General features: G+C 42.6%; 1 protein-coding gene across 1 annotated transcript in view; it reads right to left on the bottom strand.

Annotated features, from left to right (window-relative positions):
* The window catches only part of LOC124795971 (juvenile hormone acid O-methyltransferase-like), a 56,800-nt gene extending 34,966 nt beyond the window's left edge, over nt 1–21,834 (bottom strand). Inside the window, exon 1 of the mRNA XM_047260053.1 lies at nt 21,464–21,834. Within this exon, the coding sequence (XP_047116009.1) occupies nt 21,464–21,834 (371 nt within the window). The remainder of the gene's footprint in view (nt 1–21,463) is intronic.
* Nucleotides 21,835–22,184: the final 350 nt, after the last annotated feature.

Below are 22,184 nucleotides of genomic sequence, written 5' to 3'. Positions count from 1 at the left end.
CGACGTCGTGTGGCACTGCAGCTGAAAGTCATACTGTCACCCCATGATAACAAACGATTCATCTGTGCAGACTGAGTGTATGGTTGTGTATTCCATTGTACATAGTGATATGTGTGTGTGTGTGTGTGTGTGTGTGTGTGTGTGTGTGAGTTAGTGTGTATGTGCGATTGATTGTACATTATGTGTGCATGTACTCATAAATTTTAAATATAATGTGTACTACACATACTATGTGTGGATGTATAAATGCATGCGTATGTGGTTTTTCTTTATTTGCAGCTGCTAGTTCACCAGTTACCCATGCATTGTAAATATTATATACAGAATGTAACTGTGTACAGAGAAGAAAGTTCTGTTCTCTAATAATACAATGGAAAATGTAGTATATGTAGATTCTTTATTAGTTTTAGCATAAATATAGTGTATCTCCATACCTGATAGTACTATTTTTACAAATATGAACATAGCTATCGGTGAAGTATAAAAAATTATTGTAACAAAAGAGGTACTATTTCAGTGTTGTATCTCTCTATATACGGTATAGAGAAAAGAGTATAAGTATAGAAAATGTAAGTAGTATAAGAGTATAAGAGTATTAGTATAGAAAATATAAGTAGTGTAAGAGTACAAGTATAAGAGGATAAGTATAAAAAGTAGTATATAAGAGTATAAGTATAAAAAAATTATAAGTATAGAGAAAAGAAATTGCTGAAAATTATTGCTCTGTATATCTTACACATAAAAATGGATGTTGGTATATCTGTTTGAAATTAACGAACTTAGACACCATCTGGCCAATCACCATGAAGGTTGGTACATACATGTATTTTTTTTCATGGTAAAGGTTTTAATGGTATCTATTTTACTGTAACTAGCTGGTTGACGGCGCTGGAGCATATCGACTTCCATACTGTTCAACTGACCAGAAGAATCAGAACGACACCTCAGTCCTCTGTATTAACACATGGTGATTGTGGCTATGATTAGTAACTGATGATTGAGTTTGAAATGGAATGCTATTTTCATTTTGTTTCCTGCACCCTGACATGAATAACTATGACGTCCCATTCTTCTGTTTACAGTCATCAACTGAAGATCTTTAAAAGAAAGTTTTTCCAAACATCACCAGCCGGCCGGATGGCCGTGCGGTTCTAGGCGCTACAGACTGGAGCCGAGCGACCGCTATTGTCGCAGGTTCGAATCCTGCCTCGGGCATGGATGTGTGTGATGTCCTTAGGTTAGTTAGGTTTAATTAGTTCTTAGTTCTAGGCGACTGATGACCTCAGAAGTTAAGGCGCATAGTGCTCAGAGCTATTTGAACTATTTGAACCAAACATCGCCAAAAACTTCAGGAATCACAATTGGCGATGTGAGCCTGCTACTTGAAGTCCAAAGAATGATAACGCAAGCGAATCAAAAATAATATCCAGTTGAAAATTCCTGGTATGGTTACGAAACACGAATCCATCAACACTGTTACAGAAGAGGATCAAGCTGTTAACTACCCAGTAGAATTTCTCAATTCATTGGAGCCTTCTGAAATGCCACCACACACATTGATGTGGAAAGTTGTCTCAGCAACACTGATTCTTTGGAACCTCAACACGCCACAGTTGTGGAATGGGACCAGACTCTCGGTGCGACAATGATTAACGGCAGATGTAAGGGAGAAGATGCTCTGAATCCGCACATTCTAGTGATTCCCTTTGATTTGACCTTCACATTCAAACGCCATTTGACTACAGTTTTGATGTGGGTCTCACTTTCACGATGACAATCAACAAAATTCAAGCACATGCCTGAGTGTTGCCAGATTACACTTAAAAAATCCATGTTTTCCTCATGACGAACTGTATGTTGCTTGTTCCAGACTAGAAACTCCAAAAACTCTGCACATGTGTACATCAGATAGGAAACCAAAAATATTCCTTATCCACTCACGTTATGCCAGATATTAGCATTATTTTAAATTGTTTTACGATGGTTCAGTTGAACAGCAAATGGAATAGTCAAACATATTGTTCACTTACATGATATATTAATAAAAAATTATTGAGTTCATCAATAATTTATGCTAATAAAACAATGGACTCTTATCAGTATGAGCTAATCTTCATTTTTCCTTGTTTTTCTACAACGAATTATAGATTCTAAATAAATATACACAGACAGGGCAATGTCAGCCAGGTTTCATTAGTATTCGCATATAACCCATCTTTTAAAGAAGAAACAAAAGACTGATAAATATTATTGATCATAAGATTTTTTATTGTTAAGAAAGAATTGTTATTTTTTATACCATTGTTATTATTTTCAAAAGAAGCTGATCCCTAAAATTGATTAGATTCATTCAATTTCTTAAAAAGGAAGAATTGTTATATAGCAAACTGCAAGCTTTGAAAAGCGTAACATCAGTCATCTAATTACTTACAGTGTGAAGATGCACATGTCTTTTTCTACTAGAATGGGTGCATTTACATATTAGGCAGATACTCCTGCATTTTACAAACAATTTATCAAAATTAATTGTGGTCCTTTCACCACAGAGCTAGAACAGCTCGAAAGCAGTGCCTCCTTTCCCAGCAGTTGGCTGAGATTGTGATGATGTTGCTCAAAGCAGTACACCTACCCCGCTCAACCGCCCCCGCCCCTCATTGGTTGACTGAGAGCATCACAATGCAGGTGAACAGGGGACGGAAAAGCAGGCCAGCGCCCTTAAATATAACAAGTAGGTGTGGAGAAGAAAATCACATCAGAAAAAACTGCAAAAATCCGGCAATTTGTATCCCATGTATAAAGAGAGGCAAAAAGACTTGCAATGCCTCCGGTCGCAACTGCCCGACGTACAGGATGCTTGAGCAGAGACTAATATCAAGAACTGATTATGGCTGAGCCAAATACAGCACCCAGGATGCCTAAAAGAAAATCCCCATGCAAGAGGAGAAGGGATGCGGCAAGAGCAGCCCAATTCAAACAATTTCTTGCAGCACTTGCAGAAGGAAGTGATGGTAGAAAGAAAATGAAAGATGCGTGCGTCCAAACGGACTCACAAGAACAAGTGGCAGCCCCCTCTCCCTACTGCTGGGGATCGCAAACGCCAGGAAATCAGGCAATTCGCGACAGGCGTCCTGTAACGGTGGGCCGACCGGCATTCGTTCAAGGGAGTCCTGTGCTGGAATTGCCGGTGCAGGTCAATACAGTTACTAGTACAAATACACAAATAAATAGCACCAATGTGAATACTGACTCGAGACAACCAAAAGCTGTGAGAACAGCGGTTGATCCGGTCAGAATATATCCCAATCTCGAGCATTCCCTACAATTATCCCGTCTGGAGGAGCCGGCTGTCCTAACCACCGCACTGCGACATCTAGTGCGGGTAGGACATAGATACGGGCGCAAGGTCACCTTCTCGGCCATGGAGGCTGTAGACAGGGTACAACTAAAGACAATGAATCTCCCCACTGACTTCGGTGCCCTGCGTGACCTAGTAAGAAAGGTGTTTGAGAGAAGAAATGAAACCTTTAATTTAGAGGAAATATATAATCAGTCTGTCCTATCCAATGGGAGAATAGCTTACAACGGGACAAAAACCTTCCCAGAATCATATGTGCACACATATTTCCCATAGTTACAGAAATAAAGATAGGACAGCTAAACGCACACAATAGTAGACTGGTCATGCAGGAACTTCGGAGAGTGGTGGAGGAGAAGAGTCTTGATGTGCTCTGTTTGCAGGAGCCACACTCTCTTGCGGGGAACATAGCCTACGCTGCCATGAGCTGGCAAGTAGTAAGTTTTGGAGACGACCCGAAAGCCACCATCATAATAATCAACAAGGCACTGCGGGCAACAGTGCTCTCACACCTCTCGGACGACCACTGCAATGTTATTGAACTGCAGTCACCAAATGGCGTCATATATTTAATAAATATGTACTTTCAGTACGGTACAGATATTGACATGTACCTTGACCAACTTACGCAGGTGGCAACGGTGCTGAGGGGCAGAAAGGCAGTTGTGGTGGCGGACGTGAACGCCAAATCCCCCCTATGGCACAGTGGCACTCGAGATGAAAGGGGAAGCAAGCTGGAAGAGACTATTATGTCTCTACAACTCCTCATTGCCAACAGACCTGGAAACCCCCCCACCTACACAGGAGGGGGAGGGAATGGAACCAATATTGACATCACAATGATGACAGCCAATATCGCTGCCAATATACAAAACTGGACTGTTACTGACGGAGACACTACCAGCGATCACAACCTGATCACATTCACAATCACAGATCAGGAGCGCCACTGGGACATAGGGTGGGAGGTACAACTAAATTATAACAAGACCAATTGGGAGCGTCTCGCAGGAGAGTTTGACCCTCCGACATGGCCGGAAGATGACGATGACGTCAACAAACACGCCGAAGATCTGGTGGGCGCTCTTACCAGGGCGGTAAAGGCCGCTGTACCAACCAGGAGGAGAGCCGTTGCGGCTTCTCCATCACCATGGTCTGCGGAACTAGGGCAGATGCGTCAGTCTGTCAGGAGGGCGAGGAGGTATTACCAGCGAAGTGTCGTCTGGGAAGAAAAACAAAGATGGCTGCAAACATACAGGGAAGCCAAAGAGCAGTTTCAGAAAGAACTGCGAACAGTCAGGCTGGAAAGCTGGAAAAAATATGTGCACAGCCAATTGGCTATTGATCCCTGGGGCACTCCTTACAAAATAGTAAGGGAAAAAATCAGGTCGCCAATGGTGCTCTCCACAATCAGGGATGGAAATCGGATGACTGGGTCTTGGCAGGAAACTGCTGAGGTCCTTCTCCACCAACTCCTCCCTGATGATGAAGAGGAAGAGGACACAGAAGAACAACGCCTAATTAGGCAGGCTCTGCAAGTAGACTATGAGAATAACATCATGGTGTACCCTTTCTCTGAAGAAGAAGTTGCAGCCCACATTAAATCGTTAAAGAAAGGAAAGGCCCCAGGACCAGACGGCATCATCGCGGAGGTGGTGCAGTACCTCGCTCCTCAACTAGTGACACCTTTAGCAAGAATTTACAATGAGGCCCTGCGCCTCAGAACATTCCCTAAAATCTGGAAGCAGGCCAACGTTGTAATCATCAAAAAGGGGCAAGACAAAGACCCTAAAGAAGCTAAATCTTACAGACCCATCTGTCTGTTGGACCTGTTGGGCAAACTGCTGGAGAAGTTACTAGCTGACAGACTGACAGCACACCGAGTGCTGTGCGGGATGAGTGACAGGCAATTCGGTTTTCGGCAGGGGCGATCTGCGTGTGACGCAATTGCCCTCGCATCCGAGGTCTGTGGGTCGTCTCCGCACAAGTACATAGTTGGCATCATGGTGGATATCAGTGGCGCCTTTGACAACCTGTGGTGGCCTTCGCTCTTCTCCTGCCTGCGGGAGAAGGAGTGTCCAGGGCCGCTATACGGCTGTCTCAGGAGCTATTGTATGGAAAGAGAGGTCTGGCTATCGTCCCCTAGCGAGCGAATAGGCAAGAAGATCACGAAGGGGTGTCCACAGGGCTCTGTCCTGGGGCCACTCTTTTGGGACATAAATATGGAGCCTCTTCTGGAGAGCTTGGAAAACAGTGTGGACGTGCTAGAGGCGATAGCTTACGCTGACGACCTCCTTCTGCTGGTTGGCGGCCGAAGTCGCGAGGACCTCGAACCCAAAATCAATAGGACATTATCAATTCTCACGCAGTGGTGCCAGAACACGAAAATGACCATTGCGCCTAACAAGTCTACATACCTATTACTGAAAGGCCAATTGGCCAGAAATCCAACAGTAAGAATCGAGGGCTCACCAGTGATTCGGCGTCGTGAGGCCCGGTATTTAGGGGTTATAATCGACGAAAGGTGGAATTTCGCCAAACATATAGAAACAGCAACACAAAAATCACTCGAAGCTCTAAACAACTTAATCACAATAGGACACAGTAGATTCCATCTCCCACCAGAACTCATTAAGTTATATCACAATACCATTCTTGTCTCTATCATGGGTTACGGCTCCGGAGTGTGGGCACACAGGCTCACGAGGGTTGTGCCCGCTATGTCTGTGAGGAGGGTGCAACGCAACATGCTTTTGCGCTCCATCGGAGCGTACAGAACATCTCCGGGAGGGGCACTACTAGTACTTATGGGGGTGTGTCCCCTGGATATCAAAATCCGGGAACAGGCAGCCTGGTACTGGGTTAAAAGAGGAGATGTAGATAAGACTGAAAGTATCTTGGGAGTGCGGGTGGGGGACAAGTTTGCCATTAAGAGGAGAGGAGAAGAGTTATGGCAAGAACTCTGGGATGCTGACACAACAGGCCGAAGGACTTACCAGCTGCTCCCAAATATTAAAGAACGCTTCCAACTATCGCATTTCCAGCCAAGTAAGGGACTGTTGCACTTCCTCACAGGACATGGACCGTATCCGGCATATCTATGCCGATTCGGGAAAAGGGCTACCCCCTCGTGTGACTGCGGAGCTGAATGGGGTACTCCGGACCACGTGATCTATGAGTGCCCCATCTTCGATGATGTAGCCAGTGACCTAAGAAGCCAGTTGCCTCACAACAATACGTATCAATTAATCAGAGATCCCACCACATTCAACATAGTAAACCGCCTTGCCAGCGAGGTATCAGCAAAGGTCCTGCGGGAATATTTAAGGGAAAACACTTGAACAACCGGACATGACATAACTGAAGGCGACCCATCCCATTCCGCCGGGGCGTGGACTGGCCAATCGCCGTGACGGTAGGAATCCGCCACGCTCCGGAACAGGGGGAGGGAGCGCCAACACCCGGATTCGACAGTTGCGCACCGATCATGACTTAGCAATAGTTAGACCTTAAGTAGATAGTAGATAGAAAATCTTAACAGAACTTGCAGCGATCTTCAAAAGGCCAGCCCAGTGCCAGGGGCATGCTCACTGGGATTAGCTCAGTGGGCACGGCCACACAGTAGGTTTATATAAACATCTGGCACGCCTGTAACGCTGCAGGAGGTAGTCCCTAGATTAGTTAGCAAGCGTAAAAGTAGATCTTACCCAACAAAGAAACTAACTCTTATTTCCTGTAGCAAGTAAGTTACTAACACTAGAATAGAAGTATAAATGCTGCTAATATTCAATAAAAATGTAATGTAGAGAATTAAGACCCACTAATGTATTAGGTGGTGGGTTAATATGTAAGAAATAATTCAATGGAATAAAGATTTTTTTTTTTTTTTAAAAAAAAAAAAAAAAGTAGTGTTGTCTGAGTGGCAGAAAAATGTGCTGACATTAGAACAATCCCTGGAATGCCGACACCGAAAAGTGCTGGTATCAGTGGCTTTTGGGCACTAACTCTCAGAAGCGTGTGTTCATTTGAAATGCAAAGTGGTGTCCCTTGCACTGTGAACAGCAGCACCATGATGATAAATAAAAGACTCAATTTCGAACTGTTGTCAGATTAGATTAGATTAGATTAATACTAGTTCCATGGATCATGAATACGATATTTCGTAATGATGTGGAACGAGTCGAATTTTCCAATACATGTCATAATTAGGTTAATTTAACAACATACTTAAGTTAATATAACAACTTTATTTTTTTGTGTTTTTTTGTTTTTCTTTATTTTTTATTTTTATTTTTTTAATATTTTTGTGTTTTTTCTTTTTTTTCTTAATTTGTATCTAAAAATTCCTCTATGGAGTAGAAGGAGTTGTCATTCAGAAATTCTTTTAATTTCTTCCTAAATACTTGTTGGTTATCTGTCAGACTTTTGATACTATTTGGTAAGTGACCAAAGACTTTAGTGCCAGTATAATTCACCCCTTTCTGTGCCAAAGTTAGATTTAATCTTCAATAGTGAAGATCGTCCTTTCTCCTAGTATTGTAGTTATGCACATTGCTATTACTTTTGAATTGGGTTTGGTTGTTAATAACAAATTTCATAAGAGAGTATATATACTGAGAAGCTACTGTGAATATCCCTAGATCCTTAAATAAATGTCTGCAGGATGATCTTGGGTGGACTCCAGCTATTATTCTGATTACACGCTTTTGTGCAATAAATACTTCATTCCTCAGTGATGAATTACCCCAAAATATGATGCCATATGAAAGCAATGAGTGAAAATAGGCGTAGTAAGCTAATTTACTAAGATGTTTATCACCAAAATTTGCAATGACCCTTATTGCATACGTAGCTGAACTCAAACGTTTCAGCAGATCATCAATGTGTTGCTTCCAATTTAATCTCTCATCAATGGACATACCTAAAAATTTGGAATATTCTACCTTAGCTATATGCTTCTGATTAAGGTCTATATTTATTAATGGCATCATACCATTCACTGTACGGAACTGTATGTACTGTGTCTTATCAAAATTCAGTGAGAGACCGTTTACAAGGAACCACTTAGTAATTTTCTGAAAGACAGTATTGACAATTTCATCAGTTAATTCTTGTTTCTCAGGTGTGATTACTATACTTGTATCATCAGTGAAGAGAACTAACTTTGCCTCTTCATGAATATAGAATGGCAAGTCATTAATATACAATAAGAACAACAAAGGACCCAAGACTGACCCTTGTGGAACCCCATTCTTGATAGTTCCCCAGTTTGAGGAATGTGCTGATCTTTGCATGTTACGAGGACTACTTATTTCAACTTTCTGCACTCTTCCAGTTAGGTACGAATTAAACCATTTGTGCACTGTCCCACTCATGCCACAATACTTGAGCTTGTCTAGCAGAATTTCATGATTTACACAATCAAAAGCCTTTGAGAGATCACAAAAAATCCCAATGGGTGGTGTTCGGTTATTCAGATCATTCAAAATTTGACTGGTGAAAGCATATATGGCATTTTCTGTTGAAAAACCTTTCTGGAAACCAAACTGACATTTTGTTAGTACTTCATTTTTACAGATATGTGAAGCTACTCTTGAATACATTACTTTCTCAAAAATTTTGGATAAAGCTGTTAGAAGGGAGATTGGACGGTAATTGTTGACATCAGATCTATCCCCCTTTTTATGCAAAGGTATAACAATAGCATATTTCAGTCTATCAGGGAAAATGCCCTGTTCCAGAGAGCTATTACACAGGTGGCTGAGAATCTTACTTATCTGTTGAGAACAAGCTTTTAGTATTTTACTGGAAATGCCATCAATTCCATGTGAGTTTTTGCTTTTAAGCAAGTTTATTATTTTCCTAATTTCAGAGGGAGAAGTGGGTGAGATTTCAATTGTATCAAATTGCATAGGTATGGCCTCTTCCATTAACAGCCTAGCATCTTCTAATGAATACCTGGATCCTACTATATCCACAACATTTAGAAAATGATTATTAAAAATATTTTCAACTTCTGACTTTTTGTTCGTAAAGTTTTCATTCAATTTGATGGTAATACTGTCTTCCTCTGCTCTTGGTTGACCTGTTTCTCTTTTAATAATATTCCAAATTGTTTTAATTTTATTATCAGAGTTGCTGATTTCAGACATGATACATATACTCCTGGATTTTTTAATAACTTTTCTTAATATAACACAGTAGTTTTTATAATTTTTGATAGTTTCTGGGTCACTACTCTTTCTTGCTGTCAGATACATTTCCCTTTTATGGTTACAAGATATTTTTATACCCTTAGTAAGCCATGGTTTGTTACAAGGTTTCTTATGAGTATATTTAACTATTTTCTTGGGGAAGCAGTTTTCAAATGCATTTACAAAAATGTCATGAAATAAATTATATTTTAAATTGGCATCAGGTTCAGGGTACACCTCATCCCAGTCTAACTGCTGTAGGCTTTCCCTGAAATTTGCAATTGTTAAATCGTTGACTGAACATACTACTTTGGAGGACTGTTTAGTATTGCTGAATGGAGCTATGTCATATATTGTAACTAGCTGTGCACCATGATCAGAAAGACCATTCTCAACAGGCTGAGCATTTATCTGGTTAAACTTATCTTGGTCTATAAAGAAGTTATCTATCAGTGAGCTGCTATCCTTTACCACCCGAGTAGGAAAATCAATAACGGGTGTCAAATTGAAAGAACCGAGTAATACTTCAAGGTCATTTTTCCTATTACCCTCTTTCAGAGAATCTACATTGAAGTCCCCACAAATAATAATTTGCTTTCCCCTGTCTGACAGATAGCACAACAAGGAGTCCAAATTTTTCAGAAATAGATGAAAATTTCCTGATGGGGACCTATATACAGTTACAATTATAAATGTGCCTTTATTTAATTTAAGCTCACAGGCACATGCTTCTATATGTTTCTCTACACAAAACTTTTTTGTTTCTATACTTTTTGCACAATGATAACTTTTGACATATATGGCAACTCCTCCTTTCTCCATATTTTCTCTCATTACATGTGCAGAGAGCTTATAACCACTTACATTTACCTTATCCATATCAGTAACAATGTGATGCTCAGACAGACATAGTATATCTATTTCATTCTCAGCTTCTAAATCTTCTAAACAAACCAGAAGCTCATCTACTTTATTCTTTAAACTCCCAATATTTCAATGAAATATACTTACATTATTTTTAATTATACTTTTATGAGAACCTTTCCTAATTCTAACATTTGCAGTACTCTCCTGTCTGAGGTTCTCGTTGTGCTTCGGCCTAGTTCCTATACCAGTGGTCACATGGTGTTCAGAGAGGCAGATTATGTCAATTGGGTTGGGTGACTTTAGTTCATCAATGCAATTACCTAGGACTGAGATACAACTTGGTGGAGATAAAATTTCTGGTGATTGGTGAAAATTTATAATTGATAGCTGTGATTGGTGATCCAATGTGCTAGAATTGTGCTGTTTAATTTCTTTCCTAAACTGAAGATTTGTTTCAATCCTGACCTCTCGTAGAACTTGACATCTTTCTGTCATACCTATCCTAAAAAAGGTGCTGCTCCAACACCTGTAACCACTGGTATTTTACCATTCATGGCAGTGCCTCCCCCCTTAAATTTCCTGCTATTACCCAGCCAGTTTCCCCTTCCCTTTCCTGTTGAGATGTAGGCCGTGCCTGGTATAGTCCCACCAACTGAGATAATCAACAGGACCCACACCAATATGAGCCCCCGCACCCGACCCAAGCAGCCGCTTCAACTCCAAATTAACTCTCCCAACAGAAGAGTTCAAATGAAGCCGGTCATGGCGTCTCAGGACAGATACAAATTCAACATTGGTGTGTCTCGATGCCGACGCAATCTTTACCAGGTCACACTCTATACTGTACCCAGGATCTCTGTCGATGATGTTCCCTAGCCCTCCCACAATAACCACGGTGTCTTCCCTGGTAAATCCTTTACAGAGTGAACCTAAATCCTCTATCACCTGATCCAGACTAGCACTTGGTTTGAAAAAAATTGTGACCTGGTATTCTGGTCCTAATTCCTCCTGCAGAAGTTGGCCTACACCTCTGGCATGAGAACTGCCTAACAACAAAACTTTCTTCCTTTTCGATGACTTTCCTACATTCTTTTTCAATTTCCTATTGAAAGTTTGTTGTGTCCTGTCTACACCTACCTCTGCTTGAGGCTCATCAGTTTCTAACTGAAGCAACAGGTCAAACTTATTTTTGACATTCACCACAAAACTGTCAGACTTAGTTCTAGGCCTGTTCCTTCTGCTACCTGTTGCCACTTCCCACCTCTCTTTGCCCTTCTCCCTCCTTAACCTGTTCAGATCTTCCCTAGCCTGATCTAGCTCAGCCTGAAGGGCAGCAATTTTCCCCTCCTGTTCCACTATCTTCCTATCTCTGCTGCAAATCCTACATAACCACTGATGAGCCTGATCTACTTTCCCAACACCCACGCCACTGCAGTCCCCCCAGTGAAACAAACTACTGCATCCATCACAGACTGGATAGCGTGCTGTAGCCTAATATACCTTCTTAGAAATATGTCTTCTATCGACCAAATGTAGTGCTCCTAACCCAAACTGCACAACAATTAATAGCCGTCAATTTTCACTATCGCTGCAGCACACTCACATACTCTGAAATACCCTTCCCCAGCTATTTGCCAGGTACACAACCCATGTGACAGATACTGTGAGGTGACAGGTCATGGGACAGCGATATGCACATATACAGATGGCGATAGTATCGCAGACACACGGTATAAAAGGGCAGCACATTAGCGGAGCTGTCATTTCTAGTCAGGTGATCCATGTGGAAAGGTTTCCGACGTCATTATGTTCGCACGATGCAAATTACCGGACTTGGAGCTAGAGGTATGGTACATCCCATTTCGTAAATCATTAGGCAATGCAATATTTCGTTTAAAAAGGTAGTAACGAACTTGTCGCAAAGCAGGTAAATGTAAAATGTGGTGAGGCAGTTCTGATTATTCTTTGGATACTGTAACCATGCATCGTCAAAGAGAAAAATCAGTTTATGATACCCATTTACACTGATCATATTTTTGCACCGAGAATGTACAGAAGTTAGATTTTATGTACACACTAATTAAATTTGTTATCAAGTTGTAACTTGAAGGAGTTAACAATGTCAAACACATCTATCTGCTCATTTTCTTTGAGGCGCATACTGCAGGGGAATCCTCTTACAAGTTTTGAGTTCTGTACAGCGGGGTTTCTTTTTAAGTTTAGTGAGAAAGAATTAACTAGGGATCGTTATCAATATCCATCTAACCATCGTTAACTGATATTTTTAAAATTAATCTTGCTTTGCGATTTATTGCAATTTTTGTATCATATGAAAACAAATCAACTTACTATTTGGTAATGTTACTAATGAAAGGTCATTAACAAACATAAAATAAAGAATTTGGCCTATGATGAAACATTGCAGGACGCTGCATGCAATTATTTCCTAGATAGATGATGCCTTATTGCTTAATACAGGACTGTTTCCTACTGAAACCTTTGTTTCCTATTAGACAGATACAATTTAACCCATTTTGCAGAATTTTTTGTTACAGCATTATATCGTAATTTTATTAAAAGGATATTGTGGCTCACACAGTGAAATACCTATGACAGATCACAAAATGTACCAGTATATTGTAATTTACTGTCTAATGAATTAAGCACATTCTTGATGCATGCGTAAATAGCCTTCTCTATAACTAAGCCCTTTAGGTTTCTTATGTCTGCACCTATGGTGTAACATGGACCACTGCAAAAGTTGACTTGGATATCTGATGATTCTATCAAAAAATACATCTATAACTTTGACAAAAATTTCTCCCATTAGCCTGACAGATACAGCAGACATTATCACCTTCCGAGGAAAAATAAAAAAGAAAGGGCAAGATCGCAGTCTGCAAGAGGTTTAATTTGCTTAGATTTTAAAGTATTTTATACAACGAAGCAGTACAACACTCTGAAAGAATTTTAATCAACCTGATAGAGGTTGTTCACAGATGGTGCTTATCTATATAAGATTAATGTAATTTCCCAAGATATTTTTATAATATTCCATACAATCTAATTTTAGTCATACAGAACCTATAAGCAAAATATAATTTTGACCTGTAAGCAAAATACAGGGTGAGTCAAAAAGGACATTACAACTTTGGAATAATATAGAAATTTATTGCGATAACTTATACAATCGGCGTAGGCGTCATTTTGTAGCAGACAATGTCAGTTTTGGTTCATATGGTGCATAAATACCCCATTCCGCCACTAGGAGCACCAGTGTAGTGCACACTTAAAATGGCTACTTTCAGTGGCGCAGAGTGTATTCACCATGTGTTTTGGTTTCATGAAATCGATGAAGATGACTGAAATGGGATGGTTTACCATCAGGAAGACGGTGCACTACCACATTTCCTCACGGAAGTTCGATGTTTCCTCGATAATCGCTTTCCAGGTTGGTGAATTGGCCGTAAAGGGACAATCGCATGGTCACCTCGCTCCCCAGACTTGACACAACTGGATTTCTTTCTCTGGGGTTTCATTAAAGACTGTGTGTATGTTCCTCCGCTATCAAACAATTTATCCGACCTGAAAAAACGAATCTACACTGCCGCTGCATAAGTTACGTGCGATTTGCTGCATCGAGTGTGGTAAGAAATTGATTACGTACCGGTGTGAAGTTTGCCACATCACAAACTGTAGTCACATCGAACCAAAATGACACTTGACACTGTTATGTGAAACTTGAAGTTCTTCACTACAGAATGACACATCCACCGATTTTGTAAGTAATGTCAATAAAATTTTATGTCACTTAAATTTGTAACTCGTTTTTTACTTACCCTGTATAATCATTGACGGCAGACTTTTTTTAGGACATAAGCAAAGATGTCAGTTGCCAACGTGGCGGATACTGGGCTGTTTTTGTGCAAAATATAAGTGGTTACGACACATTCATAAACGCGCAAATTGGGATAACAAGAAGCTGAGTATCAGGTTAAGTACACCTAAAAAACGATATATCGCAAATATACAACTCGTGAAGTGTAGTAGCTAAACAAATTTGTTATTTTGCGCAGAGCAGCTGCAGCATCCAGTTTGCTGTCGATATTGTAACTGTGTACGTTCTGAAGACTCAAGCCGGCCGAAGTGGCCGTGCGGTTAAAGGCGCTGCAGTCTGGAACCGCAAGACCGCTACGGTCGCAGGTTCGAATCCTGCCTCGGGCATGGATGTTTGTGATGTCCTTAGGTTAGTTAGGTTTAACTAGTTCTAAGTTCTAGGGGACTAATGACCTCAGCAGTTGAGTCCCATAGTGCTCAGAGCCATTTGAACCATTTTGAAGACTCAAACATGCAGTACGCTAACTGAAGATGGGTGGATGTCCGAATCGCATATTACCTTAGGCAAAAATAAATAGCAAAGTGAGTGGCAGGTTGCTGTATTGATTAAAATAATATAATCCACAGCCGCAGAACTCAACAACAAAGAAATAGATAAATTTGTATTTTTTTTATTTAAACAATGTTGATTAACAAACTTTTATAAAAGATCGATGATAAAGAATTTGTTTCTGCAATGAAGACGATTTTTGTCTGTGATATAATCCTAGAATTTTTATCTGTCACTTGTCTCTTCTTTCATCTCTGGAAAATTCGGAATCCACATTAAACTTTAGATCCCCAAATAACTGGCTGGATAATTCTTTTCAAAGGTCAGAGGAAGGCAACGGCGTACCACCTCCAACAGGACCATGCTTACTACACTGATGAGCCACAACATTATGATAACTGCCCAACACGAGCTTGGATGCCTTCCGGTGCTGTTGCGGGCATGTGATGCAATAAGCATGAAAGTAAGCGGAGAGAGACGAATGGGTAGTCATTATAGCGAAGATACGGCCCGCAAATGTGGAGATCCACTCATATAAGCAGTTCTGACAAAGGGCACATTGTTGTGGCGCTGCGGCTGGAAACGAGAATCTCTGAAACGGCGAAGCTGGTCGCCTATAGACGTACAACTGTCGTGAGCACCTACGGAAAATCATTGAAGGATGGTGAAATAACGAGTAGGCTGTATGGCACTGGACGACCAGTCTCATCACAAAACGTAGAGGTCGGAAGATCCCCCACTGTACGAGGTTTGTCCGGAAAATACGTATAAAAGTTGAATAATAACTTTATTTTACAATTATTCAGGTATTACAATATGGCCTCCTTCAAAGTAATCGCCCTGAGATGCGATACACTTCTGCCAACGCCGTTTCCACTGTTGATAACATTGCTGAAAGTCTTCAGTTGTGATGTTGTTCAGTTGCCGTGTCGTTTCCGCATTGATGCTTCCACATCTCCCAAGATCCCAAGTGCCGCCCCCGAAGCACCATTTTGCATTTCGGGAACATGAAGAAGTCAAACGGGGCTAAATCGGGTGAATAAGGCGGGTGGTCTGTCACGGTGATTGAGCTTCGGGTCAAAAACTCGCGCACAACGAGCGACGTGTGAGCGGGCGCATTGTCGTGATGAAGGATCCAGCTGCCCCTTTTGCCAACTCCGGTCGAACTCGGGCCACACGGGTTCTGAGACGTGTCAGAACATCAACGTAAAAATTTCCGTTCACTCTCTGGCCGGGAGGGACAAATTCCTTGTGAACAATGCCCCTAGAATCAAAGAAAACAATCAACATTGTCTTCACATTGGACCTTGATTTTCGCGACTTTTTTGTTCTCGGTTCTCCTGCTAGTTTCCATCCCTTGCTTTGAGATTTGAGCTCCACATTGAATTCGTAAAATCAGGACTCGTCTCCAGTGATGACTCGGTTGAGAAAGTCCTCTCGTTCCTCTGCTTCCAACCAATCCTCACAGCACTCAACCCTCTTTGCTTTTTGTTCTGGCGTCAAGAGCTTCGGCACAATTTTCGCACGCAATTTCTTCATTTCAAGTTTTTGTGTCAGGATTTCGTGAACGATTGTTTTGGGGATTGACAGCTCGTCAGCAATCATTCTGACTGTCAATCTACGGTCTTTAAGAACACAAGCCCGAATTCGTTCAACATTTGCATCGGAACTCGATGTCGACGGGCGTCCTGGGCGAGGGTCATCGTTTACTTCTTCTCAGCCATCCCGGAACCTTTTTAACCACTTGTTCACGGTTGGTTCCTTCAGAGAATTGTCTCCGTAAACCTGTTTCAAACACTCAAAAATCTCACGGTCATTCTTGCCTAGCTTTGCAAGAAACTTGACGTTGACGCGCTGTTCCTCAATCAGAGAGAGCTCCATGCCGACGGCAGGTGAAAAAGGGTAACTGTCAACAAGCTGCCGCACACTCCCACCTTCACGCAGAGTGCTCTGGCTCAAACTGAGCGTTGATGGGATTGATTACATCAGTAGTCCCACCTGGCGGTGACTGCAACTTGTAACATAAAGACATTATTCAACATTTATACGTATTTTCCGGACAAACCTCGTATAATCCGCCTTAGGCAGCGATTTGTGGCATATCTGCCGACATAGGGCAACGCTGGTGCAGACACAAGTGTTTCAGAGCACACCGTTCAGAGGCCATTGTTGAACATGGACCTCCGCATCACACGACCCCTATATTATTGACCCAACGACATCGTCAGTTATGATTGTAGTGGGCACTGCATTGCTGAATTTTTACTGTAAATCGGTAGGAACGTGCCGCCCGTATTGTTACATCAGTTCTATGGTTAGGTCCTTAGACGCCGTCATCCGGGTGAATGGCTGCACGAAACACGCACCACGCCACAGATGCAGGCCAGTGAGGGCAGAATTATGAGCTGGGCTTTCATGGTATCTGTGGAGGTAATCGAAGGCGTCGTGACAGCAGTGCCCTACGTAAACATTGTTGCAAATCACCTGCATGGCTTCATGCTTGAAGTCCCCCCCCCCCCCCCCCATGACATCTTCCAGCAGGTTTGAGGAGCATTATAGTGACCTCATATTGATGTCTTGGCCAGTAAATATGCCTGATTTGTGCCACTGGAAAACACATCAGGCGCCAGCTGCATGCCTGTAAACCACCATCTCGTGATTTGCGGGAATTGCTTAACTTGTGCCTAGGCATCTGGTGCCACATGTTTCTGGAATCCTGGCAAGGACTTGTAGAGTCCCTGCCAAACAGAATCTCGGATGTCCTGTGTTTGAAAAATGAAACAACGCACTATTAAACAGGTGGTCATAATGTTTTGACTCATCAGTGTAAAGCACTGTGTTCAAAACAATCTTCAGACTGATAACTGCATTATTTTACTTATGTAGTTACAAATAACAACACGAGTGTTTTTCATAAAGTTACAATTAGATGTGTTAGCGTATATTTCAAGAATTTTATAATTAAATGACGTAAATATACGTAATAAATGGGAGGAAACGAAAAAAGTAATGACCAAAATGAGACTATCCAGCAATTACCAGTCTCAAGCGCTATCGACTTTTTGTTTCTTTTACACACTTCAAAAACAGTTTTGCATCACCCCAGTTCCCAGAACTCCTGAAGATAGACCTTGACGGTGGATATTGTATTACAGACACAGCCCTTTGACTGTTCAGAGATGTCTCTAAAACCACCGTCAGATATAAACAACCATGCTTGAGCAGTGCCTATTAGACGGAGGGGGGCCGACAGCCGATTAGTTCCAGTCATTCCACCAGGAAGGAGGTACACGGCTCGTGTTGTCTGTAGTTCAACCATGCCTAGATGGTCAATACCGCGATTCGATCGCGTCCGCATTGTTACTTTGGGAGAGTAAGGGCTCTCAACAAGGGAAGTGTCCAGGTGTATTGGAGTGAACCAAAGCGATGTTGTTCAGACATGGAGGAGATACAGAGAGACAGGAAGAGTCGATGACATCCTTCGCTCAGGTCGCCGAAAGGCCACTACTGCTGTGGATGACCGCTACCTACGGATTACGGCTCGGAGAATCCCTGACAGCAAAGCCACCATGTTAAATAATGCTTTTCGTGCAGCCACAGGACGTCGTGTTACGACTCAAGCTGTGCGCAATAGGCTGCATGATGCGCAACTTCACTCCCCACGTCCATGGCGAGGCCCATCTTTGCAACCACGACATAATGCAGTGCGGTACAGATGGGACCAACAACAGGCCGAATGGACCGCTCAGGATTGGCATCACGTTCTTTTTACCGATGAGTGTCTCATATGCCTTCAACCAGACAATCGCCGGAGACGTGTTTGGAGGCAACCCGGTCAGGCTGAACGCTTTACACACACTGTCCAGCGAGTGCAGAGCAAGGTGGAGGTTCCCTGCTGTTTTGGAGTGGCATTATGTGGGACCGACGTACGCCGTTGGTGGTCATAGAAGGCGCCGTAACGGCTGTAAGGTACGTGAATGACATCCTACGGCCGGTAGTGCAACCATATCGGCAGCATATTGGCGAGGCATTCGACTTCGTGGATAACAAGTTGCGGTCCCATCGTGCACATCTTGTGAATGACTTCCTTCAGGATAACGACATCGCTCTACTAGCATCTTCTCCAGACATAAACACCAATCGAACATGACTGGGATAGACTGAAAATGGCACGGCGAATACAGGCATGCACCAACGCAAGAGGGCGTGCTACTGGGTATTAGAGGTACCAGTGTGTACAGTAATCTGCATCACCACCTCTGAAGGTCTCGCTGTATTTTGGTACAACATGCAATGTGTGGTTTTCATGAGAAATGGCGGAAATGATGTTTATGTTGATCTCTATTCCATTTTTCTGTACAGGTTCCGGAACTCTCGGAACCGAGGTAATGCAGAACGTTTTTGCTGTGTGTATATATTCTACACTTCACATAAATGCTCGCAGAACATGCACCTTTATTTAAAAATTTGATTTCAGTGGGAGCCAAACCCAGGCCCGCCAGGTGGAATGCGGGCACTTTCACAGAGCCACGCTGCTTGTCGGAAAATGTCCTTGTTTTGGCCCAGTAAGGATGGTCGAGAAACTTCAAAGTTAATTTCCGCGAGAATTTATGAGAGTTGCACCTAAAGGGTGATGGGAGAGATTCTTTGAGTTCCAAGCTTCAAGTACTAGAAATATAAAAAGTTACCAAAGTGCGATTGCTGGGTGGCCTCCTTGTAAGTGCATGAAAAGCAAACGCCTTCTGAGGTGTGGGGCTGATCTGATATTCTGTTATTCTGCGCAACGGATTAATCTGAGATGTACCCTTTACCCTGTGGCTCCTGCAAGATGCAATTTCCACCCCTACACTACTACAGAAGTCAAACAGACGCTCCTAACGTTCTAAAGAGAAATGCCTGTAAAACTTTCAGCAATAAATATCTTCTGGAGTCGTCCGCTGTAAGGAAATGACACAAAAATTCACAAAATTTCTTACGTAACTAGTGGGATACTTGGGTACTGGAGTAGTGCTAGTTAGTGTAAGAAAAACATGAAACTAACGAAAGTTATTATTTATTTTGCAAAAATTCTGAGAAATTACAATGGCACTTTTAGTTATGAATTGAACAAGTTATATCCTGGTTCTTTTCGGGATGTGAAGTTAACTCTCAAGGATAGGATTCGCTAATGAAATTTCTATACAAAGTTTAAGATGGTTGATGACTTGGCAGAATGGCTGAGAGGCGTGCATACTCAACTTGAATAATTATCCTTTAGAATGTTGCTAGGTACAGTCGAGGCTGTCGCGTGTGAAATGCAGTGAAGTGTACACTTGTGGAGGAAATATGGGGCTCGCAATAGCTGTAACGCACAATACCGTAAGCTGCGATGACTGCTGTCTGCGCCGCTCGCTGCTGACAAATAAGATAACTCTCGTTGTATCTGGATTGACCTTCGCCAATCAAACTCTCCCTATGCCTTGATGAAGTCAAGGATTCCTATTCGCCCCTAGTCTAACTATTGGCGTGGTACACCGGTCAGATAACCAGTCCACCGCGATGCCACTCAAAATTCTCTCGTAGTCGTTTAACTTTAACTCCGTCCATTCACACCGCACAATAAGTGTGTCAGCCAACACAGTGAATAACGCTTAATCGCAAGGACTCAATAAAGAATAGCACTTCGATTCGCTCTTGACAGAGGTGTTCTCACAGTGAAGTACCGAGGAGAGACTTGTTCCTCGCTCCAAGAGCGACAACGGAATGGCACCTCTCCACACCAGACGTGAAGGGGTATATCTTTCGGTCCCTTCCATTATTCCTTCAGCTCAAGGCTTCAGAAATATCGTCTGCCAATCATCATTGCTCTTCTAAAACGGAGAATGACATTTCGTTTAAGGCGACCAATCCGGAAACCTGTAGCATTGGCATTTGGCGTTTGCTGTCTCCCTGTGAAAATCTCTGAAACTGCGTGCTATGTGTAAAGAATGCGTAGGCTGGCCGCTCCCACACAATGTAGTGGACTTTGCTTTTAAGCCGAACACGGGGTTGTTCCCACCTTTCACTCGGGCCCACGCTGTCCGCTACACGGGTGGTCACCGGCCGACATAGGCTGGGTCGTCCTCTGAAGCGACCGGCGTCCCGTTGTGCAGTTTCTCTCCCGAACTAAAAGCTTCTGTGACTGTCGTGTCTGGAATGTATGTGTGTATGCCAGCCTTGAGTATTTCAACCACGGTGCGCTTACTTGTTAAGTGCATATAGTTTACATGAATTCATACAACATTGACGTTATCTTATCGAGTTTGGGTTCGAATGAAGCGTCTTGATGTGCGGAATATGATTGTGAGGGCAGAATATGTAAGCAATGAAGGTCAGGAGACCACAACGTCTTACAGCCTGACTGACATTCACAGGAAGAACTCTAAGGAAAAACAAAATGAATAGCTCAAAAAAAACTCTCTTTTGACTGATGCTTGAGTATTTGTCGTTAGTGCAGGACTTACCAGGTAGGACTGATGGTGCAGAGAGAGAGAGAGAGAGAGAGAGAGAGAGAGAGAGAGAGATCGTTCAAAGAAGAGTGTACAATTACCGGACATATTTAGCCATTTCAGATGGGACATACTTGACGTATGTATTGTGACCAATCATTACTTTAGTGCAATGTATTAAGAACCTACTTACCTCTGATCCTGCACCCAGTGCAGACAGAAGAAGGAAAAGACCTTTCGGAATGGACCTAACCTCCAGACGTCGGTTTCTTCAATACGCGGCGTGCCAATGTCCAGCTGACGGAAGCGCAGACGTGGTCCGGAGAACCTGTCTGCGGCCTTGGCTACCATGGCGGGGTTGATGTCTACAGCGAGGACGCTGACTCCTGGCGGCAGTCGCGGCAGTAGCTCGTGTGTCGTGACGTCACCAGCGCCGCAGCCAACGTCCAGCACAGTGCCTTGCTCGCACCGCCACTCCAGGACCGGCCACAGCTCCTCCAGCACCTTGTTCACGAATTGCTGCTGGGGGCTGCTCGATTTGGCGTACAGTTCTGCGTCGTTCATTTGCCTGTAACGTCATTCTCATTATTGTTACTGTCGTTATGAGCTGATGAGCATATACATGCCAGGCGGACAATAAAAAAGTAAGGAAGGGCAAGTGAGGTTTCGATGTCTTGGTGCTCGCACGGTCGGTATGGGCTGGACTCAGTCTCTGACAGGTCAAAAATGAAAATCGGGACAACAAAGTGGCTCATCTAGAATGCGTGTCGAGTTGCATGAGAGCTACGTCACTTCGTTTGGCGTGGACAAGAAGATATAAAGGGGCACAGACGATCCAGTCTAAAAATCTAAGCGCGCTACCTCGACTGCCAAATACAGGATGTTTCAGAAATTATGGTCAATAATTCATATGT

The sequence above is a fragment of the Schistocerca piceifrons genome, chromosome 4 (assembly GCF_021461385.2).
Source record: "Schistocerca piceifrons isolate TAMUIC-IGC-003096 chromosome 4, iqSchPice1.1, whole genome shotgun sequence".
Taxonomy (NCBI): domain Eukaryota; kingdom Metazoa; phylum Arthropoda; class Insecta; order Orthoptera; family Acrididae; genus Schistocerca; species Schistocerca piceifrons.
Note: the sequence above shows the minus strand (reverse complement) of the source record. Positions and strands in the feature narration are given on the sequence as shown.